We start from the raw sequence: 22,717 nt of genomic DNA, 5'->3' as shown, positions 1-22,717 counted from the left end.
GAGGTTGTATGTGAAAACAGGATAGTTTAAAAGTCACTTTTAGCAGAAAATGGCTGTGACATATCACAAAGACACAGAAGCCCTCCATGAGTGACTAATCCACAAAAAGACCATAACCCACTTTGTATTCTCCGTTTTCTCCCACCTGACCAGTTTCTTTTCCCAGATATGTGTTTCAGGTGTGGCCAAGTTTAATCAATGTTAGGATTCAAACTGCTGCATCCATATCTCTGTAGGAGCAGCGAAATGGATATACGTAGAATACAGGAGATATTGAGCTTGAGGATATGGATAAATGGGGGAAAAACAGAAAGCATGTCTAAAACTAAACAAAAAGAAGCAATTCTTCATGCAACAGATACTTGACACATGTCTAAATGGGTTTTTGCTCTAGCCCAGGTTGAGACTCTTTTTTCTCTATAGTTCTAAATACTAGTTCCATTCATAGTTCTTTTTCAGTTTTATGAGCTTTATCACAATAGGTAAGAAAACTGTTCTATGATAGAAAGAAAAAGGAAAGAGCTTAAGTCTTGTTTTTCATTATATTTAAAAACTTAATTACTTTTTGTTTCAGAGATCTCTGCTTATTTTGGGACAGGCACTTCTGTGACATACAATTTTCAAGAATACTACACCTTAGCTAAAAATTCCAGTTCTCATGCTTCTTCTTTCTATGCTGACATGACACTGAACAGGGAAGAAATTACATTTGCCTTCCGAACAACACGGACACCAAGCTTACTGCTTTATATCAGCTCCTTCTACAAGGAATACCTCTCAGTCATTCTCTCCAGAAATGGTGAGTGTTCAGATAGGCCATCTGGGAACACTAATGAATGTCATAGCTGCCAACTCAGATTCACTCCAATTCACAGACCTGAATCACAAACTAAGTGTTGTCCTGCTGTTACTTTAAATTATATATTTATTTTTCAGTTGCACCAAGCAATGCGTTCCACATGAAAAACATTCCCTCTACTGTAAATTCAACTTTTTCTATTTTTTTTTATCATGTTGGCAAATATACTTACTTCTGGAAATCCTTCAGAAATGCAGTAAAATATTTCCGTATTTATTTTTTTAAAAGTTTAGAAATTAAATTAAAAATCTGTCTGACCTGTCTGTTACTCACATAATGTATTGATTGACATCTTCATGATAAATAATGAAATAAAGTACTTTTTAAAAGTGTGTTGTCCATTTTCCAAATTAATCAGACATCATCTCATTCAACTAATTTCATAAGCTACTTATATACCTATGAAAATACTCATATATACCTGTGAAAATACACATAACCTTAGTGATGTTTCTGTTTAAGCTGAACATTAAATGTCAGTTGGATCTTTCTTTTTCATTCTTTCTTCTATGTCTAGATTTTTTTTTTTAATTAAAAAACCCCACGGACTGAATTGAATCTTTGGGTTCAACTCATTGAAGACAAGTGGTTCTGAGCTCAAAGAAGGTTCTATGCTTTCCTGTATACAGATTTGGATGTCAAAAAAATGTAGCGTCCTCCCCATCATGTGAGGTGGAACACATTCTATTCATGACCAGCCTGGGTCTGGCCTGGGCCTTGCTTTCCAAAGGATGAGTAGAAAGTTGTGGTCCATCTGCAGGAGGGAGGGAATCTCTGACAAGGAAACCACATTGCCTCTGTGTTTTGCTGTGAAAGAATCTCTGTGTGATTATATGCATACAGACAGTATGCTGGGAGTTAACAACAAAAAGTGGAAAGTGAGTTAGAAATTACTAAATGTACCCTACTGAATTGGCAACTAGTAAAAGATTTACAGGTCCAGAGAGTGTAAACATTATTCAAGAACAGTACTTGTAAGGTACCGAGCTTTATTTGATAAGTCATTTGATATGAACTACCAGACCAAGTCTTTCTCAGCTGAATTATAAAAGTACATACTAAAATTTCTGCACAAACTTTAACTCATTATTCAGATTTGTGACAGGCTATCTTTGCTGCTATGTCCTAGTTCCATCATTGCTATTACTTTTTCTATTGTCTTCTTTCATTGCTCACTTGTCAATTTCTAATAGTTAATTCCTTAAATAAATAAAAAATTTGTTTTGCTCTTCAGATGTACCTGTTAAGCAGGACACATTGGATACAATCTACGCTGCCTGTTGTGTATATAGTGTACTACACCATTGCTCTATTTATCCTTCCAGGAAGTTTACAGATCAGGTACAAGCTAGATAGCCATCAAGATCCTGATGTCTTCAGCATCAATATCAAAAGCATGGCTGATGGTCAATTGCAACATGTGAAGATTAACAGAGAGGAGGAAATGCTCTTTGTAGAGGTAATTCAGTTAGAAACGAAAGAGTTGATTATCTAAAAAAAGTAGAAGATTCAAAGCAAAATTAAGTAAATAGTTACAAAAAGGCAATTACCTCCAAATAAACAGTGTTTTAATATCTGAAGTAAATAAAGCAAAGGTTAGAAGACTCATGAGACCCTTGAAAGTCTAAGTTAGAGAATCTTTTCAGTTTTCATCTTGTCTATTTCAAAAAGTCAATACGCCCTCAACATTTTATGTGAAAATACAATTAATTGTTCAATGGTTAGGTTTTCACAGTTTGTGAAATATATGACTGCTGCCATTTCTTTTGGGTCCTGCATATTGTTTTTTGTTTCAAACTATGTATATCAAAGTACAGTACAAATATATTACCATCTAGATAATAATTTAAGCTTATTTGTCTAACTTCCTTCAGTCCATTTTACTTCAAAGGAATGTGACTATTAGGGAAAATATTTTTGTTATTTTTTTGTGGAAATTGGATGATAAAAGAGAAGTATTTGATTTGCTAATAGTAGATACTAACATGTAAAGAAGTCTTAATTTTTTAAAAATAAAATTTAAAAACCCTGGATATTACAAGTTAGTATTTTGAGGTTAGAGCTGAGTTTGCTTTATTATGCATCAGTACAAGGCTTGAAGGCAAGTAGTTCTAGAGGTACCCTGGGAGGCAAAACATTTACAGTATAATATTCGATCTTTATGAACTAATTGTTGAGTCCCTTTCTTAATGAAAAGAGCCTTTTTTATGTTTTTGAAGGTTTACCATTTTTATTCATCTTACAGATGAAAAAGGAGGGATCAGCCAAATCAATAAGATAAATAACGGCTTATTAAGTGGGATGCTTAAGAAGTATCACAGCTACAATCAGTGATCTGAGGAAGTTGATCATCTATTAGTTTTTATGCTATAACTAACAAATGCTTCCTTCAGCTCCTTTTATTTTTAACCTTGATCTTATCTCCTTTTTTTTGCAAACTTTGACTAATATTTCTTTTATTATTCTACTTTGTTCTTCACCACACCATTCTGCAGGTTAACCAAAATGAAAGAATGAAGTTTATTCTATCTTCAGGCACGGAATTCAATGCAATCAAGTCTCTCACACTTGGCAAAATTTTGGGTAAGTGGAACAACACAGGGTTTTCTGAAATATAGATCAAAATGTCATCATGGCACATAAAAAATAATAACCCTAATCTCATTGAAAGTCATTTGTTTTCTTGGATTTAATTAGACACTGAGTCACATTCAAGGTAAAAACTTAAGTCTTGTTGAAATACAAATATAATAATGGAAAATGTTTCCTGAAAAATGATCAAGTGGGTTCCATTAAAAATAATTTCACACTTCTCTCTCTCATTTTGCAATCAGCACCACTTTTTCTTTTACTCTCAGGAAAAAATAAATCACTGTGGAATCATACACAAAGACCATAGAATGCTATTAATCATGTACCGTATTTGAAAAATTTTCTTTGATTACATTTTGATGTAAATAGTTAGGGATAAGGTAATGTAAGCAAAAACTTTGTTGGAGTTACTTTTTAAAAAGAAAACAAATTAAAAAATTATTTTAAAAACAAGTTAAGCTATGACAAAATGTTTTGTCTAGCCATGATTCATCAAAAGCTATTTCTCCATAGTAATGATCAAAATGGAATTTACCTATCTACAATTACTATTTTGTCAATTTTTTAAAAGGAAAATAACCTGAACTAAAATTCTCAAGATATTATTACTTTCATAGCTGTCAAATTGGAGAACTCAGCGATAGAGAAAGATGTGGTGCTGGTGAAAAATTAAAGGCTATTTCTCTTTCCTCTAAAGTAATTTAAAGTCTGTGGTGCTACATTCCCATAGCAGCTAAAGGTCCATTTGTGTATTCCTCCGCTAATAACACTTTTTGTCACAACAATATGAAAACAGAGCTGGTATATGTTGAGATATATGGTAACTAATGCCACACTGACCTTTCCACCATTTTGTAGTTAGACCGGTTATTTTCACCCTTCCATAAGTGGTCTTGGGCTAAGAGTAGAATAAATAGATTTACCAAAATATGGATTATTGGAATAGATCATATCTATGTTTATGGATCTTAAATGTTTATAATTTCATTTGGCACACAGGTTATCACCATTACTGAAAGCAAATATGTTTATTTTTAATAAAAATATTTTTTTAACAGAAATTATGAACCATGTTCCAAAACAAAATCCAGCAAATTAACTGCTTCCCTTTCTAACTCTTTAATGCTTGAACATTGAGCCAGTAACCTGCCTGCAAAGGAGTGGTGGTTTCCCATATATTAAAAATCTCTTCAAGTAAGCTAAAATGTTAAAAAGGTTTTTTGTAGAAATTAATTCAGAAAACTGTGATATGTGACACAGAAGAAATTGAGTTTTCATCTCAACTTAGCATAGACGATATATTACTTTATCTTGCTCCCCCAGGCTTATAGGAAATATTTACATATTTATATAATGCCTACCCTAAACCAGAAGATTGAAGAAGTGTTTTCTTCACATTCGGTTGTATGTAGTTTAGTTTAGAGGAATTTGATTACTAGGTACCTACGGTACCCCTCCAGGATCTATATATCCACCACTTTTTATATAGTACCTTTGGGTATATCGTAACAGCTTTGGTAAATCAATGTTTCTCCCATTGTAACAGACCCAGAAATACTTTTCTGGCTATGACAGTAGAAAACACTGTTATGTTTTCCCGAAGAATCTCCTATTGACAAACAAAACATTATCTGAAATAGGCCGTCATGCCACTGAGTGAGAGGCACTGAGTCTCCACTAGTTACTGTCTGACCTCTATCTACATTCAAATCATGTAAATCCAAAACAAAATGTATATTACATTAGATTTCTACTCTATTCTGAGTAAAATTAGAGTTTAACTCTGTCACTAATATATATGCATACATGCACACATACACAAAAACCACTTTCAAATATACCCTCTTCTATATGTAATCTTGGCTAGGAAAAAGGACTTAATGAAATCTTCAGTTCAATTTCACAACAGAGAAGCATAATTAAGATGATTTCTGACCTATCATTGTTTAGAAAAATAGATACGCAAGCGGATTAATTGAGAAAGATTTGAATGTAATATTTCAAGTGTAGTTAATTTAATATGTTGTTGTATAAGATCATAGAATCACAGAATGGTTTGAGTTGGAAGGGACCTTGAAGTCTTGTTTTAACCCCCCTGCCATGGGCAGTGATGTCCTTCATTAGATCAGATTGCTCAAAACCTCATACAATCTGGTCTTGAATACTTCCAATCATGGGGCATCCACAAATTCTTGGAGCAACCTGTTCCAGTGTCTTACCCAAAAAAACCAACCCAAACCCCCAAACAAACAAACAAAAAAATATTTTCCTTATGTCTAATCTACATCTACCCTCTTTGAATTTGAAACTCTTACCCTTCGTCCTGTCATAAAACCCCATCTTTCCTATAGGCTGCCTTTATGGATTGAAAGCCTGCCTTAAGGTCTCCCTAAAGCCTTCTCTTCTACAGACTGGACAACCCCAACTCTCTCAGTCATTTTCATAGGAGAGGTGTTCCAGCCTCTGACCATGTTTGTGGACCTCCTCTAGACCTGTTCTAATGGGTTCATGCCCGTCTTTTGCTGGGAACCCCAGACCTGGGTGCAGTACTCCAGGTTGGGTCTCACTAGAGTGGAGTGGAGGGGCAGAATCATTTCCAACAACCTGCTGGCCGTGCTTCTTTCAATGAGCACAAGATACAATTTCCTTCCTGGGCTGCAAGCGCACATTGCCATATCATATCCAGTTTGTCATCCACCAGTATCCCTGAAGTCCTTCTCTGCAGGGCTGCTCTCAATCCCTTCATCCCCCAGCCTGTATTGATATCAGGGGTTGACCTGACCCAGGTGCAGGACCTTGCACTTGGCATTGTTGAATTTCATGAGCTTCACATTGGCCCACCCCCCAAAGCTGCCAAGGACCCTTTGGATGGCATCAAATGTATCACTCAGCTTAGCATCTCCCACAGACTTGCTGAGGATGCACTCAATCCTACTATGTCATTAATAAAGATATTGAACAGTACCAGTCCCAGCATGGACTGCTGAGGGCCACCATTTGTTACTGATCACTGTTTAGACATTGAGCAGATGCATGCAACTATTTGGATAAGGCCATCCAGCTAATTCCTTATCCATCAAATAGATGGTTGTGATTTTAAATTCTGAGAGTGTTATTTAGAATAGATAGAAGAATAATTTTGAATAGATAATAAAATGCATACAGTGATAATTGTTTCATAATTATGGTAACCAAATGCTAAGCAGCTTAAAATATATTAAATAATGAAATTTAAAGATCGTATTTCTAGACTTTAAAAGCAAATCCCAGTTATTGTTCAGTTGTGATTGTTTGGAAGAGTCTCAGTGTAGCTGATCTGTTTTCTTACTTGAAAAATAACTGAAGACCTCTAACATAAACAGAAATGAATATTACCTTTGAAATGTAAATTTTCTTTGTAGAACTCACAGTACAGAAAAGAACTGGTATGTAGATATGCACAAACAATGGAAAGGAGAATGATCATTCAAGCGTAACTTTAAACCAATATTAGCTGAAATATAAACTACTAAAAGAAAATGCTTTAAAATATTTCAAAACCCCACAAATTGATGATAAAACTGAATCAGGAATTTATAATGTTTTGAAATGTAGTAGTCTATTGCATTCACACACACATATGCGTAATACTACAATAACCAGTAGAGAATTAAAGGTTTTGTTATCTGTGTTATGAACTTCTATATCAAAGCTTGCATCAATTTACTGAAAAATGTATCCGATGCAATGTAATGAAGTGTACATTTTAAAGCAAACAGCAGTCTCTTTTGATCAGGAACAACATTGTCTCTTCCAAAGAAATCACACTGTTACAAAAGTTCAGAGGTGGGTATTTCTTCAGTTATAGAATGGCTTTGCATCATCATAATGTGAAGCATCGAGTTGCAATCACCAGTAGGGGCACTCATCCCAGTTTCGCTCTGTTTACAGAATCTGTCCTGAAGAAAACATATTTCTGTCCCTTTCAAAGGAGAGATGCTATTGAAAAGCTGCTGTTTCTTTTATAAATTTGACTGGTTTGGGTCCTGATTCCTGTGAAGTCATGTCTTGAGATGGAAGGAGACTTTGTGAAGGCAGTGGAAAATATTCATGAGTGTTAGCTGCAGTGAAGAGGTCTAAACTGAAGAAGGAGTAACAAAACATGAAATGTATTTCTTGTACTTTGAAATGTTGTTCAGGAAAAACCCACAAGTTTTGAAGTAGGCCAGAAAGCTATGGATTTTTAAAGAAATATCTTCAGCTGGAGAAGTACTTGTCTGAGCTCTTCTGCAGTTGTGCAAAGCTCAGTTTCTTGCTGAAAGCAAATCTGAGAGTTAGCTGCTGAACTAGTTTTGAATTCCCAGGGAAAAAAAAAAGTTCTATGTTCTTCCTAACTTCCAAGAACCTAAGCCTTCCAATTTAAAGACTGCTGAATTTATTTCATGCAATGTTGTGACGAAATAGTCAGGGAGCTAGGTTGTTTTGGGACTCATCAAAATATGTGAAGGTTAAATTGTGAGGGAAAAGAGAAGCAGCACACTCATCCGCAGTGTTCATAGGAAACAAACCAAAGGGCTCCATATGTTTTTGTTTTCCTTCTGAGAAAATACTTTATCTCAAAGCACCCCACACTGAAAGAAGGCTGTAGAAACCTCTTTTTTTGCAGCAACTCACTGAGGAAGTAATTTACTTCCACTGAGTAAAGCCACATTTGCCCAGGACTGTTTCCTAGCCTTCCCCAGGGTGATTTTTTTCTTCACTGAGAGTTGTTAACCTTTCCATGCCAACTGTGTTAAAGTTAGGTTTTCAGCAAGATTTACTTAGGTCTGATTTATACTCAGAGTTTCTCCAGCTTAACAGAATGTGTGATTTTTAAGCTAATTCACTTAAACAAAGCTATCACACTGAATATAGACATTTCCAACAATGTTAAAATTGGTTACTTCAGTAATAAATAAAAAGAAATTTTAACAGGACTCTTAATAAGAAGGACTAAGTTAAACCAGTAAAATATTTTGTACCCACATATGAAATGGAATATTTGTGTATTCAAACAATTCTATTCTATTTGTCCTTTCTTATATTGGTTTATTTTTCTCTGAAATCATAAGATTGCATAATAGTTCTGTATTTATGGGAATATCTTTAACAATAATTAATAATTGCACAGCTTGCTTAAGGGCTTTATTTATTATAGTTTTATTGATAAAGGAATGACGGAAATGCAAAACTCTCATTGTGCTCCACTGATATGTAAAAATATAATGATAATTCAAATTGCTAATTTGAAAATCAACCTTTTAAAACAATAATGTCTAGGTACTCCCAAAAAAGTACAGCAGTGAAGCATATTCTAGATAATAGTTGCTTTAAAAATGTCCATTTATTTCTATGCAGCTTTTTCCACTATATGAATTTGGGAATTCATATAGTAATAAAATATTTAAATTCAAACTTTAAAAAATGGTTTAGAGAAGCCTTTAATATAAGTTTGCTGGTATAAAAAAATGCATTTTTATGCAGCTTGCACCATTTACAGTACATACAATTGTACTGTAGAATATTTACATGAAACCATTTTTTTTTTTTAAATCAGAATTTTAATTTAGTCACTCAAGCTTGTCAAGGTTTAATTCCAATGCAGAAGCTTTTCAGGATAATTATTTGGGAAGGATAAATTTTCCATAGTCTTACAATCTTGGACAAAATGCTAGTATTTAAAAAATCAATATTCAGGGAGTTAATGGAAATACTTTAGTTTGATGAAATAATTCCATTGACAAAATATTTGCCTTCTAATGTTTTATTTTAAAATATTTTTTCTACTCAATCTCAACAGTGTGACAAATGACAGTTCCACAAATAACACCCACTTGTGATTCCTGTTTGATGGACCTTTACTGTTGAAAAAGCAGTAAAAAGTCTCAATGACAGAACTATCTATTACTTCCTGTTAATTAAATTGCTTTCTCTACTGGCAATTTTTTTCAGCAATAAACTGCTGAAACAAGTAACAAATTAAGGAAAAGGAGACTAGGCCATTTTGGAGTGTTTTTAAAGGATATGGGTTCATACATAAAAATCAGAAAAATAATTGTTTAATTACATTTTTTCAGTAATTTATCTCCTCCTGGTCACTTCAATCTGAATCATAAGTAAATTTCAGTAAAATAGCATTGTATGTCTTCATATAAAAAAAAAAAATCCTGACAGCGTATCAGTATTTATGAGGTCACATATTAACCACAGGGGGAAAATATACCCAAACAACAAACCATATATGATTCCGCTAAAATCAATGGGTGTATAGATGTAATTGGGTTTAATTGTAATATGCACTTTTAATGCAAAAAGCCTGGCCACCATAAAATTTTCACACCAAAATGGGCCTGTTGCACAAATGTGAGGTTTTGTGGCAGTCCACTGCAGGCACAATGTTAGTACCTCCAGCCGGTAGTTTGACTGTGAAAGTCAAATGTGCATTAATTTTTGCTAGTGAGCAAATTCATGGAATAATAGAGTCATATAATATTTCAAGTAGGAAGGGACCCATAAGGATCACCAAGTCCAACTGCACCTCTCTCTCCACTGCCCCCCTTGAGGAAGTTGTAGGCTGCCATGACGTCACCCTTGAGCCTTCTCTTCTCCAACCTGAACAAAACAAGTGACCTCAGCCACTCCTGATGAATCTTGCCTTCAAGAACTTTCAATATCTTGGTCACCCTCCTCTGGACACACTCTAATAACTTGATGGCCTTCTCATATCAAGGTGCCCAAAACTGCACAGAGTACTCAAAGTGGGGCTGCACCAGTGTAGTGTAGAGTGGGACAATCACTTCCATTGACCAGCTAGCTATGGTCTGCTTGATGTACCCCAGAACACAGTTGGCCTTTTTGGCTGCCAGGGTACACTGTTGACTCATATTCAATTTAGCATCAGCCCAAACCCCCAGATCTCTTTCCATGGGGTGCTCTCCTGCCTCCCATCCCCCAGTTCATATATATGACCAGGATTATCCCATCCCAGGTGTGGAATCCAGCACTCACTCTTGTTAAGTTTCATACAGCTGGTGATTGCCCAGCTCACTACTCTATCCAGATCTCTCTTTACCCTCGAGGGAGTCCACAACTCCTCTTCATTTAGTATCATCAGTAAACTTAGTTTATGTACATCAAATTTCTGCATCCAGATCATTTATTAAAAACACTGAAGAGCACCAGCCCTACAGCTGATAACCCTGGATAACCCCACTGGTGACTGGCTATCAGCCTGATGCAACCACATTTATTATAACTCTTTAAGCCCCACCCATTAGCCAATAATTCACCCAACATATTATGGACTAATTTTAAAACAAGGTAATATTATACAGGAAAATTGGACATGAAAAATTTTGAAATCTTCAACATCATAAAAGCAGAAAGGTCAAGCTAGTCTTTTGATTGCACAGTTCTTATCTAAAAATATTCTACTAGGATCTGTGTGTTTGCTGACTTTCAGTATTACTTCACAGAGCAAAAATTGTTTAAGCAGAATTCAAAAAAGAGGGTTATTGAGTTTATGTTTTGCTTTTGCTTTTTGAAGAAGGCAATGTAGGAGGAGTAATTTTAAATTTACTTGCTGAACAGATTTGAGTACATTTAACAAATGAATTGCTATAAAGATGTTTAAGGATGCATAACTGCTGTTTATTATAAAATACAGTCTCTGATAAACAACTTGTGTGTGTGTGATTTTCAGTCAGTTAAATTTGACTTAAGCACTAAAGCAGAGAAGGGTTTCTTCCCTAAACCTTATCACTTCTACCAGCGATATATCTTGATCTAATAAGAAGTTTTACTCTCTCCCAGCAGTATTTTCTAATTAATGTGTCAAGTGAACTCTAAGGATTTTGAATAACTAATTTCCTTTCAAATTATACACATACTATATCTACAAAGTGTTTTGAATAGGAAACTAGAATATAATAGAAAATGCTTCACTTCTGAAGTTTTTGATCCTACTGATAGTTAGACATATATTTTTTTTTTACAAGGGGGTTTGGACATTTTTTTCTTGCCAGGTCAAGTTAGTCTTTTTCTTAAGACATCTAGATATAGCAGATCCTGCAGTGCAGTGAGGGTATCATCAGAAGCAGTGTACGCTACAGACAGAAAAGAGGCAGTTAAACAGTCAATATTTTACATAATCCATCAGTGTAGGTCATCAGATTCTTGGCTGACATCCACCTATCTAATCATACATCATCATTGCAATAAGCAATGAGAGTAGTTGAGGAAAATGCTGGTGTGCTATTTTGCAACATCCTACCAAAACACATTAGCCCAATTTGCACTATTAACCTAACTGTAGTGAGGAACTCATTGTATGTTGATATTTAATATTGTTATGGTAGCCATTGTAGAGTTCGCAAGGTCGTTCATGGGCTCTAGGATAAGTTGAAGGTAGAAATGAATGAGATTAAGTTCCCATTTTATTTGCACAAAACTTGAAAACTTACTTCCCTTAAGACTTGTCTTTGAATAATTAGTACTTCCAGAGTTTTTGCTTGAATTAAAACTGTCAGAGTAAATAAACTGTTTTCCATTTCCGAAGTAGTGCATTAGTGAGCATTAGCTGGTGAATAAATAGAGTTCTGATAGAGTACATACATTCAGAAAGACAGCTCAAGAGAGTAAGAGGGAGGGTTTTATCTTCTTTTATTTTTTCCCTCCTGTTAGTGGGAAAGATAATGGTATCATGTTTAAAATGTATATTAAATTGGAACAACATTCATTTTTTAGAATTTCACAGAAAATGTCTTGATGGATATCCAGGATCTGCGGTCTTGAGACGGTTTTTGTTTTGACAGAGTTGATGGTGATGGGATGGAGTAGATATATGAATCTGTGGAAGGAATATGATCCACTAATATAGATATTTATGAAAAGAAATCTAACAAAATATGTATTTTTCATTAATGCATGTTTCACCTTATCTTTCTGCAGAATGAAAAAGTGTTCCATTTTAACTTAAATATTTTAGTTACATTTGAATCTTTTTGCTTTGGAACTTCCTATAGTTAAGTTAAAAGCATTTCCCTCAGCAGACTAGCAACTGCCATCTGTTAAAAAAAAAGGTTGAATGTATCTGACTCTCTTTTCATTAAAGACAGACAAGAAAGGGATTCAGTGAATCTACATATGTTGCTGTAACTCAAATATACTCAGAGGAACACAGGTTAATTATTCATTTATTCTTCTGTCACTTTATTTTGTACATTTGCACTATGATTAATTGTGTTCTGTTCCTTTTGATTAACAGAAAACAGTGATGTAGATGAGGAGACTATGAAGGCAAACTCTCAGGGGTTTATTGGATGTCTCTCTTCAGTGCAGTTCAACCACATTGCTCCTTTGAAGGCTGCACTGCACCACAGCAGCTCAGCCCCCGTCATTGTAAAGGGGCGCTTCACTGAATCCAACTGTGGTACTTTAACTGGAGCTGACTCAACATCAAGTGAAACAACACATTCATTTGCAGGTAGCATATGGTTATCACTTTTTCTGATCTCTGAAGCAAAATCTAAATAGAGTACTCATGACCTGAATCACAACTGTCTTTTTTTTTTCCCATGTGGGTTAATACCTCAGGAGTAGTTTGAAAATAATTCTCTTTTATATGTACTTACTTCCTTTCCTCTAGCCTTTCTCTTTTCCTCTGAGTGTTTACATTTTTCTCTTTATTTCTGCAAAGTATCATCTACATCACTATTATTCTTTGCATGTTTACAGACTCATACTACTGACACTGTATCATACTATACATGAGTTGTAACCACATGAGATTTCCTTGAAAACCCTTCTATTTGTCTGTCACTTTCCCTTTTTTCTGCTGCAGATCACTCTGGACCAATAGATGAGGGAGAGCCCTTAGCCAATGCAATCAGAAGTGACTCTGCAATTATTGGAGGTAATAGGGACTATAACAACTCCATGGGAACCTTTTTTTTCCTAATAACTGTGAGTTTTTCAATGCTGAAGTAAGGTCAGTTTAGTTTCGTGTGCATAAGGAAACTAGTAAAAAGTCTTCATTTTATTATAAGTGGTAGACAGAATAAAATCAAGCATTGTTTTAAACTGCAATAAATAACTCTCATATTTTCTTATTACATAAATTTATGCCATCAATGTTTCTATACATTGGAACATTCTGCTGAAACATAAGATACTAAACAGTTTCCAACTTGCCTAATGTTAGTGCCTATGGCTTAAAAAAGTACTTGGATATGTTGAGACAAATACCATATGTTTTAGAAAGAACAATTTTTCCTCCTTGACTTTGCCAAAAAATTACATTTTGCTACACAGTCAAGTTCAAAATCTTCTTTAATAGAGCTGAGCAACACAGATTTTTCTTGAGAAAATGGGGTCTAACACTTCCTGAATCAATCCTTTGACAGACTGAGGCAAGTTTCATCCTGGTTCCGCATTTGGAAAGCAATGTATTCTTGGACAGGCTATCACTTGCATTGATTTAACAGCCTAAAAATAAAATGCATGCTACAATAATAAGAAGAATAACTGTTGGTTTGAATTACCTTTTATCCTCCATTTTATCACTCGTTCTTTTGGCCACTTTTATCAGCTCAAATAGAACTACAAATAATCCTCCACAAACTTTTTCAAAACCCTTATTTTTAACAGAGGAATAGAGGAAGAACCATGTACAGTTCAATTGCTCCTAAAGTGAACATGTTGACAGTCCTTTTACTTTTTATGCCTATCAGAACAAATATGGTATAAAGCTTAGGACAGACATCTTGTGCTTAAAGTACAGGACTGATAATCAGGATATACAGGTTCCATTACTGTGTCTTTCTGACTGACTGTCCTTAAATAAGGGTCCATCTCTGTTGTAGTGGGGAAGCCTACTAGTTCTGTATCTTTAGCAGGAACTAAGAGTACTCAAGTGGCCCTTAACAGGGAGAGTTTGGGATTGGGGGCCCTCAGGAGAATTTCAGTTCCTGTCATGGATATTGGAGCAAGTGTTGGTTCAGTTTTTTTCATTCAAGGCATAGTATTGCCTCTTGTGACAATCTTCCCCTGTGAGAATTTCTGGTGGTATTTCTTCTCTTGGGAGGAGGTGAGGGAAGGAAACTTCTCTTCATTCATGAAGATGGTATATTTGCAGTATAATTCACTGTTTCAATTCCTATTAGTTACTTTAACAGAAAGAGGGTGGGGGACGGGAAAAGTCATTCCCTTCGTCTTTTACATTCTGAATAGGTGTCCTTTCTAAGGGTTTTAAAAGCCTCAGCAGACAAATGTCATAGTGGGATTTAGCAGAATAAAGCTGCCAGGGCTTCTCACTGATGATAGAAGCATTTAGGTCTGTGGAAGGTGGAGTTAAGATAAGAACCTGCAGTCACCTGGGTGTCTGCCATTTAAATAATGCTACCCGCTATGGTCAGTGCCTGCCAGCAGCACACTGCATGGTCAGTAATTTTTAACATGGTAGTGCTAAAGGTACTAAAATAAGAAGTAATAAAACCTAGAAACTTGCTTACTTGTAAAGTGATACTTATGTCTGTATACTTTTATACGCACAAACTTTGATAATTTGCATTCAGTAAGATCAGAATTTTAAAATATGTTTTCTGAGCTCTTCTACATGTCTAACTATGTCAAAAATTACTTTTCTGTTTCAAAAGATAAGTATTATTTTACATAAGTATCTGTACATAACAATCACTCTAAGTAATAGGGCATGTAGTGTTGGGGATTTTTAAGTGTGCTAACAACAAAGTCAGTTTTGAACTTCGAGCTACAACAGTTACAGTCTTTTTAAAATAATAATAACCTCACAATTTTATTGTTATTAAACACATTTGGCAATATGCACTTATAATTTTTTTACTGCTTAACTAGGTTTGTTTAAAAGTCAAAGTAAAGCAAGCTGTACAACATTCAGTAAAAGCTTAATGTTAAATGCTCTTAAATGAGTATAACTGATATTTGTACCAATTCAGCTACCTCAGACAAGGCAAGTTTATAGACAAGCCCTTACAGGGGACGTGACTGTGAAACAAAGGAAAACTGTTCTATTTAATCTAAACAAGACCAAGGTTTACTAAGATTATAGAGTCTATTCCAGTGAAGAAGATACCACACAGAAAAAGTTTAGTTTCCTACCATTAAGGATGGCTGCTTATATTACAGAACGAAAAAAATGACAAGTGCTGAATTTTGGATGGTGTGGTTTTACTTATAGTGCTGAGGGACTATGTATTTTTATTTCTCTTGCAGTAGTGTCCAAGTTATGCAGCAGATTGTTCCTTCATCTAGTACAGCTGAGCCACTGCATTACAACTGTTTCACAGACTGTTTAGTGATTTTTTCCTCTCTGCAGCCTAGTCTTGCTTTCTGCCTCTTTGACAAGCACTTTCTACTTCCCTTCTGTTTCATTTCTCCTCAAATTCAATGTGTCACATTTCAGCGTGCAAAATTTCAAAACAATCACCTTGAAGCTTATACTACATTGCTGTTTCTGGTTTGAAAGCAGCTATGGCTTCTTATTTCTCAGGATTCTCCAAAACCTACTTCATTATATGATGGAGTCATTCCTTCTTCATCCCACCCTCTGGTCCATGAGTTATGATTTGTCTATCCCCTCTCTTGACTTTTTTCTCTTTTCTTCTCCTAGGTGTGATAGCAGTTGTGATATTCATCCTACTTTGCATCACTGCCATAGCCATACGCATTTATAAAAAAAAAGGCATATACTCAAAAAATGAGGCAAAAGGATCTGAAAATGAAGACAGTGCTGAATCTGCACTGAAAAGTGAGCTCAGCATGCAAAACACAGCCAATGAAAATCAAAAGGAGTACTTCTTCTGATTGGCGTTCATGATTTAATTTGATATAATGATGTGACAGTCTGACTTTCTCACTAAATCAGGGGCTCTCAATGGACAGAAAAAGCTCTTGCACTTGATAGTAAATGCAATGGATTTGAGACTTATTATACTGCATATGTCCAGTCTCAGTGATTGCTATAGGGGCCTCTTTAAATTACATGTATTCCTTAGCTATTATACTGTAAATGCATTTTATGTAACAGTGAATTAGATATTGTAACCAATTTCATTGTTGGTAGTTTCCGACTGTTCTGATGTGACCTTCTACAACTGAATTTTAACGTACATACTGAATATGATTTTTGAATGGGAAAGTTGTTATGAAGTTATTCCTATCCTTTTCTTTAAAATTTGATTCTGGAATTTTGTTCAAGATGAAAGGTGGATTCTAATACCTTGTGTTACTAAAGAAATTCTTCTGTGTTGCATTACAGTGATCCCTCTTACTTCTTCAAACTGAAAATGCCTTTTGAAATGTTGTTGGCTGGTGTCAGCATCTGCATGTGAGCCATGTGTCCAAAACAAACTCTACTTCTTTCCTCTGGGATGTGACCAATGTCATCACTATCCCTAGTCAAGTGTAGCAGGACTTAAAACTAAAGATTTCAATGTGTTGAAATGCTATAAAATCTCTTGCTATAGGTTTTCACTTATGTACAAGTAATGGCACCAAAAGACTCACACACATTCTAGGCATTTTAAACAAAATTGGGATCATGAAAGCAAGACATTTGCTTGGAAAGATCAAGCAATATATTAATAATAGTTAAATTATCATTAGTGAAAACACCAAAAGATGATCAAGGTTATTGTCCCTGGAGACTAGGAATGCTTCTTCTCTCAAGAAGTAATGATATGTGCACTATCTGGGATGTAGTCTCTGAATAACATCATATCTACGATCTGCTCCAGACCTCGAGATTAACTTGTTCTAAATTATAGATATTATTTATGATTATTATGACAATAGAAGTAGGACATTTAGAGTCTAGTACAGTGGTTGCTGCTTGAATACATTTGTTCTTCACCCTTAATATTATCTACTATACCTCTGCGAGATAAGGTCTGATTATATCACTCAAAATTAAATAGGTGCTTACTGTCCTGACAAAGTAAATGAGAGCTGTCTATGATGTTATATAAGCAAATTATCAGATATGAAGGGTAAGTTTAAGTTGTCTAAACAGGAGATTGTAGGGTGGTTTTAGACACCATAGAGTATCTGAAATACCCATGTGGCCTGATAACAAGTCCTAGAGAAGGTATGTGTCTTTTGGAAGAGATGTCTGGGAATTCAGTAGAATACCCCAAAGCATCAAAAATGGCACTAGATACCAATATTTAGATAACTGACCCCCACACAAAGGATTTTTTGTTTTTCCCCAGACAGAAGACTATGTGTGTAAACCTTGGGTCTGGGAAAAGAGTCAGGAATTCTGTGCCCTGAAGGCTTGAGTTTAAAATTTAAACATCTTTCAGAATTGGTTTATATCTGCTCCCATTGAAAGCAGTGATAACAGTCATTGCTTTTCTCCTCTTTCAGTGAGAAGAATCAAAGCTAGACCCTAGGCTGTGAAGTTTAGAAAATGTTTATCATAGATGCCCAAGAACATTATAAAGACATGAAAACCTGACATGGTGTGCCAAAAATTTTAATATGTAAATATCTTTACATAAATGGTAGTTGTAAATATAAATGCCCACCAGAGTCTTTTAAAGCTTATTTTCTTCCACCAGTCTTTACTTTCTATTTTCAGAATTGTACAGTTCCGTTTCTGCTTCATCCTGTACAGTTTTACTTCATTTCTAGGAACAATATTTTTCTCTTTTTTTTGGTACCTGGAGGCTCTTCCATCAGAAACTGTTATGATTAAGATGCACTTCTTTCTTCTTCGTCTCATTTTTGCAATTCTGCATGCATCTCTGGTAGATTAATCATACTGAGAAACCAGGATCAAGAACTGGGTATCCATGTTGTGTATATGTTAGTGTGTTCACTGATACAGTTTGGTCCATGACAATAAGTCACTTTAGAAAGGACAGAACAAGGTGAAGGAAAGATACTGGACTGTTCCCTATAAATGATATGGATGAAAATACCCTGTTTTGTGGATGGGGAGTGGAGGAGATGTAAGCCTCACCTGGGTCATGAGAAGACGACCTTGAATTGTTACATTTGCTGCTTTGGACCCTCTGAGTTTGCTAGTTACTTTAAATTGAAAATTATTACTCCTTTTCAGGGGTCTGACCTAAGTTACACTGAATTCAAGAGGAGTCCTTCCATGGACTTCTCTGTAACTCAAACCCTCCGCATCGCAATAGGCTTTCCAATCCTGTAATAGATATTTCAGTGTCCACCCTTTTGTGTGACATATCCACAAATCTATCAGCAGTGATAAGTCCCGGTCAACTCCATTTTTATCACTGTGAGATGTAGTAACTATGTGGGACAAAACTTGTATGGTGGTGTTGATTATAATACATTAGATCACCAAAATGGACATTTTGATTGAATGATAAAAGGCAGACTATTTATATGAGAGTTATCCATACACTAACCTAATAAAATCTAAACAGTACCTACACCAGAACAAGTTGGAAGTAGCAAACTTAACTTTTCAATCACTTGCTTTTACTTCTATTTGCTTGTTAATTATTATTGTGTGTCTTGATGGAGAGAAAGGTCTCTTCCTTTTGTTTTCTTGCAAATGAATAATTATTTTATTTCCCTATTCCTTAGAATTTTTAAAAGAAGCAGGAAGGAAAAAGCTGAGTAAACACCCTATTTTACAGACTAACTAAATAAGAGGGGGGAGGGTATGAAAGTATGTGTGAATGGCACATTATTTCATTCAAAGATCTTTTAAAGGCATATTATTATGTGAAAGGTTCTAAGGGGAAGAGCAGAAACTGGTTTTGTTGAATGCACATCTACCTGCAGGTTTGTAGCATAAAATAATTACATCTTTCTGAAAATGCAAATGCCCATTTTCATTTGTAGGAAGTTTGATCATATATTTGTTACCCAAATTCAAAATATACAAGTTCATAGTCAATAAAGCAGCATTTTCCATTACTTGCTGCAATTCCATGGGTACAAAAATGGTGGCACTGAAGCGTGCTGAGACATCATACAACATTGTGCTGTCCCTTTTTTGATTCTCTGTTCCACTGTATGACCTTTCACCACTCTGTTAATAAACACTTTTTAAAATAAAGTGAGGAAAATATTTTTTAAAAAAAATTTGTATTAAAAAGTTTAAAACTGACAACAATATACTGATTTTTTTTTAAACAGTAAAAATATGTAGAAGTGCACATAAAATATTGGTGAGTGTGGTTATTTATAGATATTAATAAGTGTTAATGTACCAAATTTAATATGCATCGACATATTGTCCATGGCAAATATATTTTTTCTTAAGTACATTAGAAAATAAATAGCAGCATGTATGCTGGTACATTTTTAAAAGTGTTTGTAGGCACTAGCTACAAAGGGCTTATAATTATTTATGTACTCAACATTTAGCATACGAACATGATTTAATTAGGTTTTGGGAAAATATTTTCCAACATATCCACTGTTGTGTAGATGAATATGTAATAAGCTAAAGGCACAACTTAACATGAAATGTACTAACAGTCAAAAGAAATTTACCGTACCATTATTCATGGAAGTGGCTTACAAGGAAAAAAACATGTAAATGACAAAACAGACAGAATTCCTGGGAGGAATCCGCTGCATAGATTAAAGTACACACATTTAGATTTAAATGCCAGAAAACCTGCAGCTCCAGTGTTAGATAAAATCAGAAGATGCAACTATTGCAGGTCAGTAGAGGACTGATAGGAAAATATCTCATTGAAATAAAATTAATTACCCTGAGAAGTAATTGTAACAGTTTACTCTCAAGGAAGAGTTGTAGCTGTATAAGCCATGTGATGTCACAGAGAAAAGTGTTCTTTGTAACACAAAAACATTTCCTAAATTGGAAAACTTAATGCTGAAAAACCACACGCCCTAGTCATTGGGGTGCAATGGTCGTTCTGTGGAGTAAGCATGCAGAAATGCTCCATAATTTTATCAAATTGAGCTCCTAACTCTGCAGCCAAAACTGGAAATGAATCCATAATGTTTCTGATAATTTAATGAGATTGTGCATCATCAATAAGGAATAAAAATTAAAAATCCTACTGAAACTAGAGCTGAATTAAAAAGGTACATGTAAGAAGGTGCTGAAGAAATTTCAGTGTTTTCTTGAAGTCTACACAAGAACATGCTTAAAATAGTATGGAAAAGAAAGGAAATTCCCTTTAAATTTACTCTTTTCAGAATCTTTTTTCAGGCTTTTTGGTGGTGGTGGGAAGGAAGGGTTTAATGGGTTTGTATACAGGAAGTGTTAAACATGCTATTATGAGAAACAGAAACAAAAACCCAAAGGTGTTTATAGTCTGTGTTTTGCTAAGAAGCCATGCTTATCCTCATTTTTGAAGGGCTGTCTGAAAAGTAATTTTTGACAAGAATAGGCACTGTTCTTTGGATATGTTGTCCAAACCTCTTAATCTTTGATCTTACCATTGTTAAGAAAGGAATCAAATGTCACAACTGCAATGTGGGGAGTTGCATGCCTTTCCTTCAAGCACTGATATAAAATCTCATTTAATTTTATATGAATTTTAACTTCCATCTATGATGACATTCTGAAGTTTCTAACATATCATATAAATAACACTGAATAAATCATGCCTAAAGTCCTTATTAAATAGCATGGTAAATCCACAGTAAAAATCTCCATAAGTATGTGAGTAAACATGCATGCACTCACATACACATGTAAATGAACTATGTAGTCAGAGCTAAGGTTCTTTGGGCTTTATCATTTTCTTTTTATTACATCAAATACTGAAAAACAGTCCAGATTCAGAAACGCCACCACCCCTAATGTTGGGAAAATATCCAACTCATTTCACAAAACATTTTAAAATTTCACAGGGTTTTTTCAATTAAAAAAATTAAAGATTAAAGCTTGCAGTTTCTTCCAGACTGCTCATGGGAAGAGAAGAGGTTATAGTATCACTCACATAGAGAAAGTGTTGTAGTAGATGCCTTCTTTTTTTTCCTGTTTTTTTTTTTTTTTTCTTTTTTCTTTTCCCTGGTTACATTCAGGGCTTGAGAAATCATTTGACTGATAGAAAAATAAAGTGTTGTTTCACACACGTACACAAATCACTACATTGAACAGGATATTTTAGCTACTGTCTAATACGTGTCTTGGAAAAACACTAAACAATTAATCTTTCAACCAGCTAATATGTCCTTTACCAATTACCTTGAAGTGTACTTCTCCTAGTCAGGCTTTTAGGAAGCATCAGGACTCATGGCTTCAGATTAAGCGAGGAAGTGAGCATCAGTTAAACACTCCTAAATCTGCAGAAAAGAAAGAGCTACCCAAAATCTTTCTGAAGTCCAAGAAAATTAAAGAGGAATTGTCAATGGGTTACATCAGGTTTCACAAGTGTGCATTTGTTACCAAGTACCTAGTGATAACAGCATGAGAAGAACTATTAAAATAATACATATTTTATCATATTTTATTTTATTCAGCAAACCAACAGGTGCCAGATAGGACATGGTAACCTTTGTATATTATACTTTTTGATATAACATAGTTCTTGGGTCTTCTAGCTTATTCTGATATATGCAAGACCTTACTATTTCAAATACAATGCAATCTTTTTGGAGCCTATGAACTGATGATTTTTTGTTTTGAAAAGCAGAAGTGCCTTGCAAGCCATTTATGAGGCCAATGTTAATTTAACTGAAAGCAGCCATCATAAAATCTAGATTAAAAAAGTGAAGGTAGCAAAACCATCCCTCACTACAAAATATAAATTCAGCAATGGGCACCTGTTTGTAAATTCTTTAAGTAATTAACAGATTTTTAGCATGCTTCTCCAATAACAGAAGTGTGCGGATTGAGAAGCCCAATAATATCTATCACACCCCTAAGTCTATGGCCATGGAAAAAGCCATTAACCTCCATTTGCACAATAGGGAGAATATACTGAAGTTTTGACTAGCTTGCTTTATTAACAATTGTGAAGCCCTTTGAAGATGAAAGCCTTTTAAAAATGGACAGCATCAGAATAGAAATGAGATTCTATCTTTTATTTAGCAAATAATATTATGAAAAGTAACATTAATTATCTGTATTTATTTTAATACAGTTATTTCAGGAGATTGTCCTTTTTCTTTCAGTCAGAGATAATAACATTTTCATGTTCTTTCATGCATAAAGATAGAATGATACATGAATAAAGAGGGGAAAACCAGACCTCTGACTATTTGGTGTAGTATAGATTTGATTGCACGTCTTCTTTTATCAGG

At 34.7% G+C, this 22,717-nt stretch overlaps 1 protein-coding gene across 1 annotated transcript in view; it reads left to right on the top strand.

Moving 5' to 3' along the window:
* CNTNAP4 (contactin associated protein family member 4) overlaps nt 1-19,593 on the top strand; it is a 241,114-nt gene extending 221,521 nt beyond the window's left edge. The window contains exons 19-24 of the mRNA XM_064438555.1: nt 575-799; nt 2,185-2,318; nt 3,355-3,442; nt 12,735-12,953; nt 13,311-13,382; nt 16,116-19,593. Of these exons, the coding sequence (XP_064294625.1) occupies nt 575-799; nt 2,185-2,318; nt 3,355-3,442; nt 12,735-12,953; nt 13,311-13,382; nt 16,116-16,309 (932 nt within the window). The 3' untranslated portion in view covers nt 16,310-19,593. The remainder of the gene's footprint in view (nt 1-574; nt 800-2,184; nt 2,319-3,354; nt 3,443-12,734; nt 12,954-13,310; nt 13,383-16,115) is intronic.
* The last annotated feature ends 3,124 nt before the right edge of the window (nt 19,594-22,717 follow it).

This window comes from Phalacrocorax carbo, chromosome Z (assembly GCF_963921805.1).
Source record: "Phalacrocorax carbo chromosome Z, bPhaCar2.1, whole genome shotgun sequence".
Classification (NCBI taxonomy): Eukaryota; Metazoa; Chordata; class Aves; order Suliformes; family Phalacrocoracidae; genus Phalacrocorax; species Phalacrocorax carbo.
Note: the sequence above shows the minus strand (reverse complement) of the source record. Positions and strands in the feature narration are given on the sequence as shown.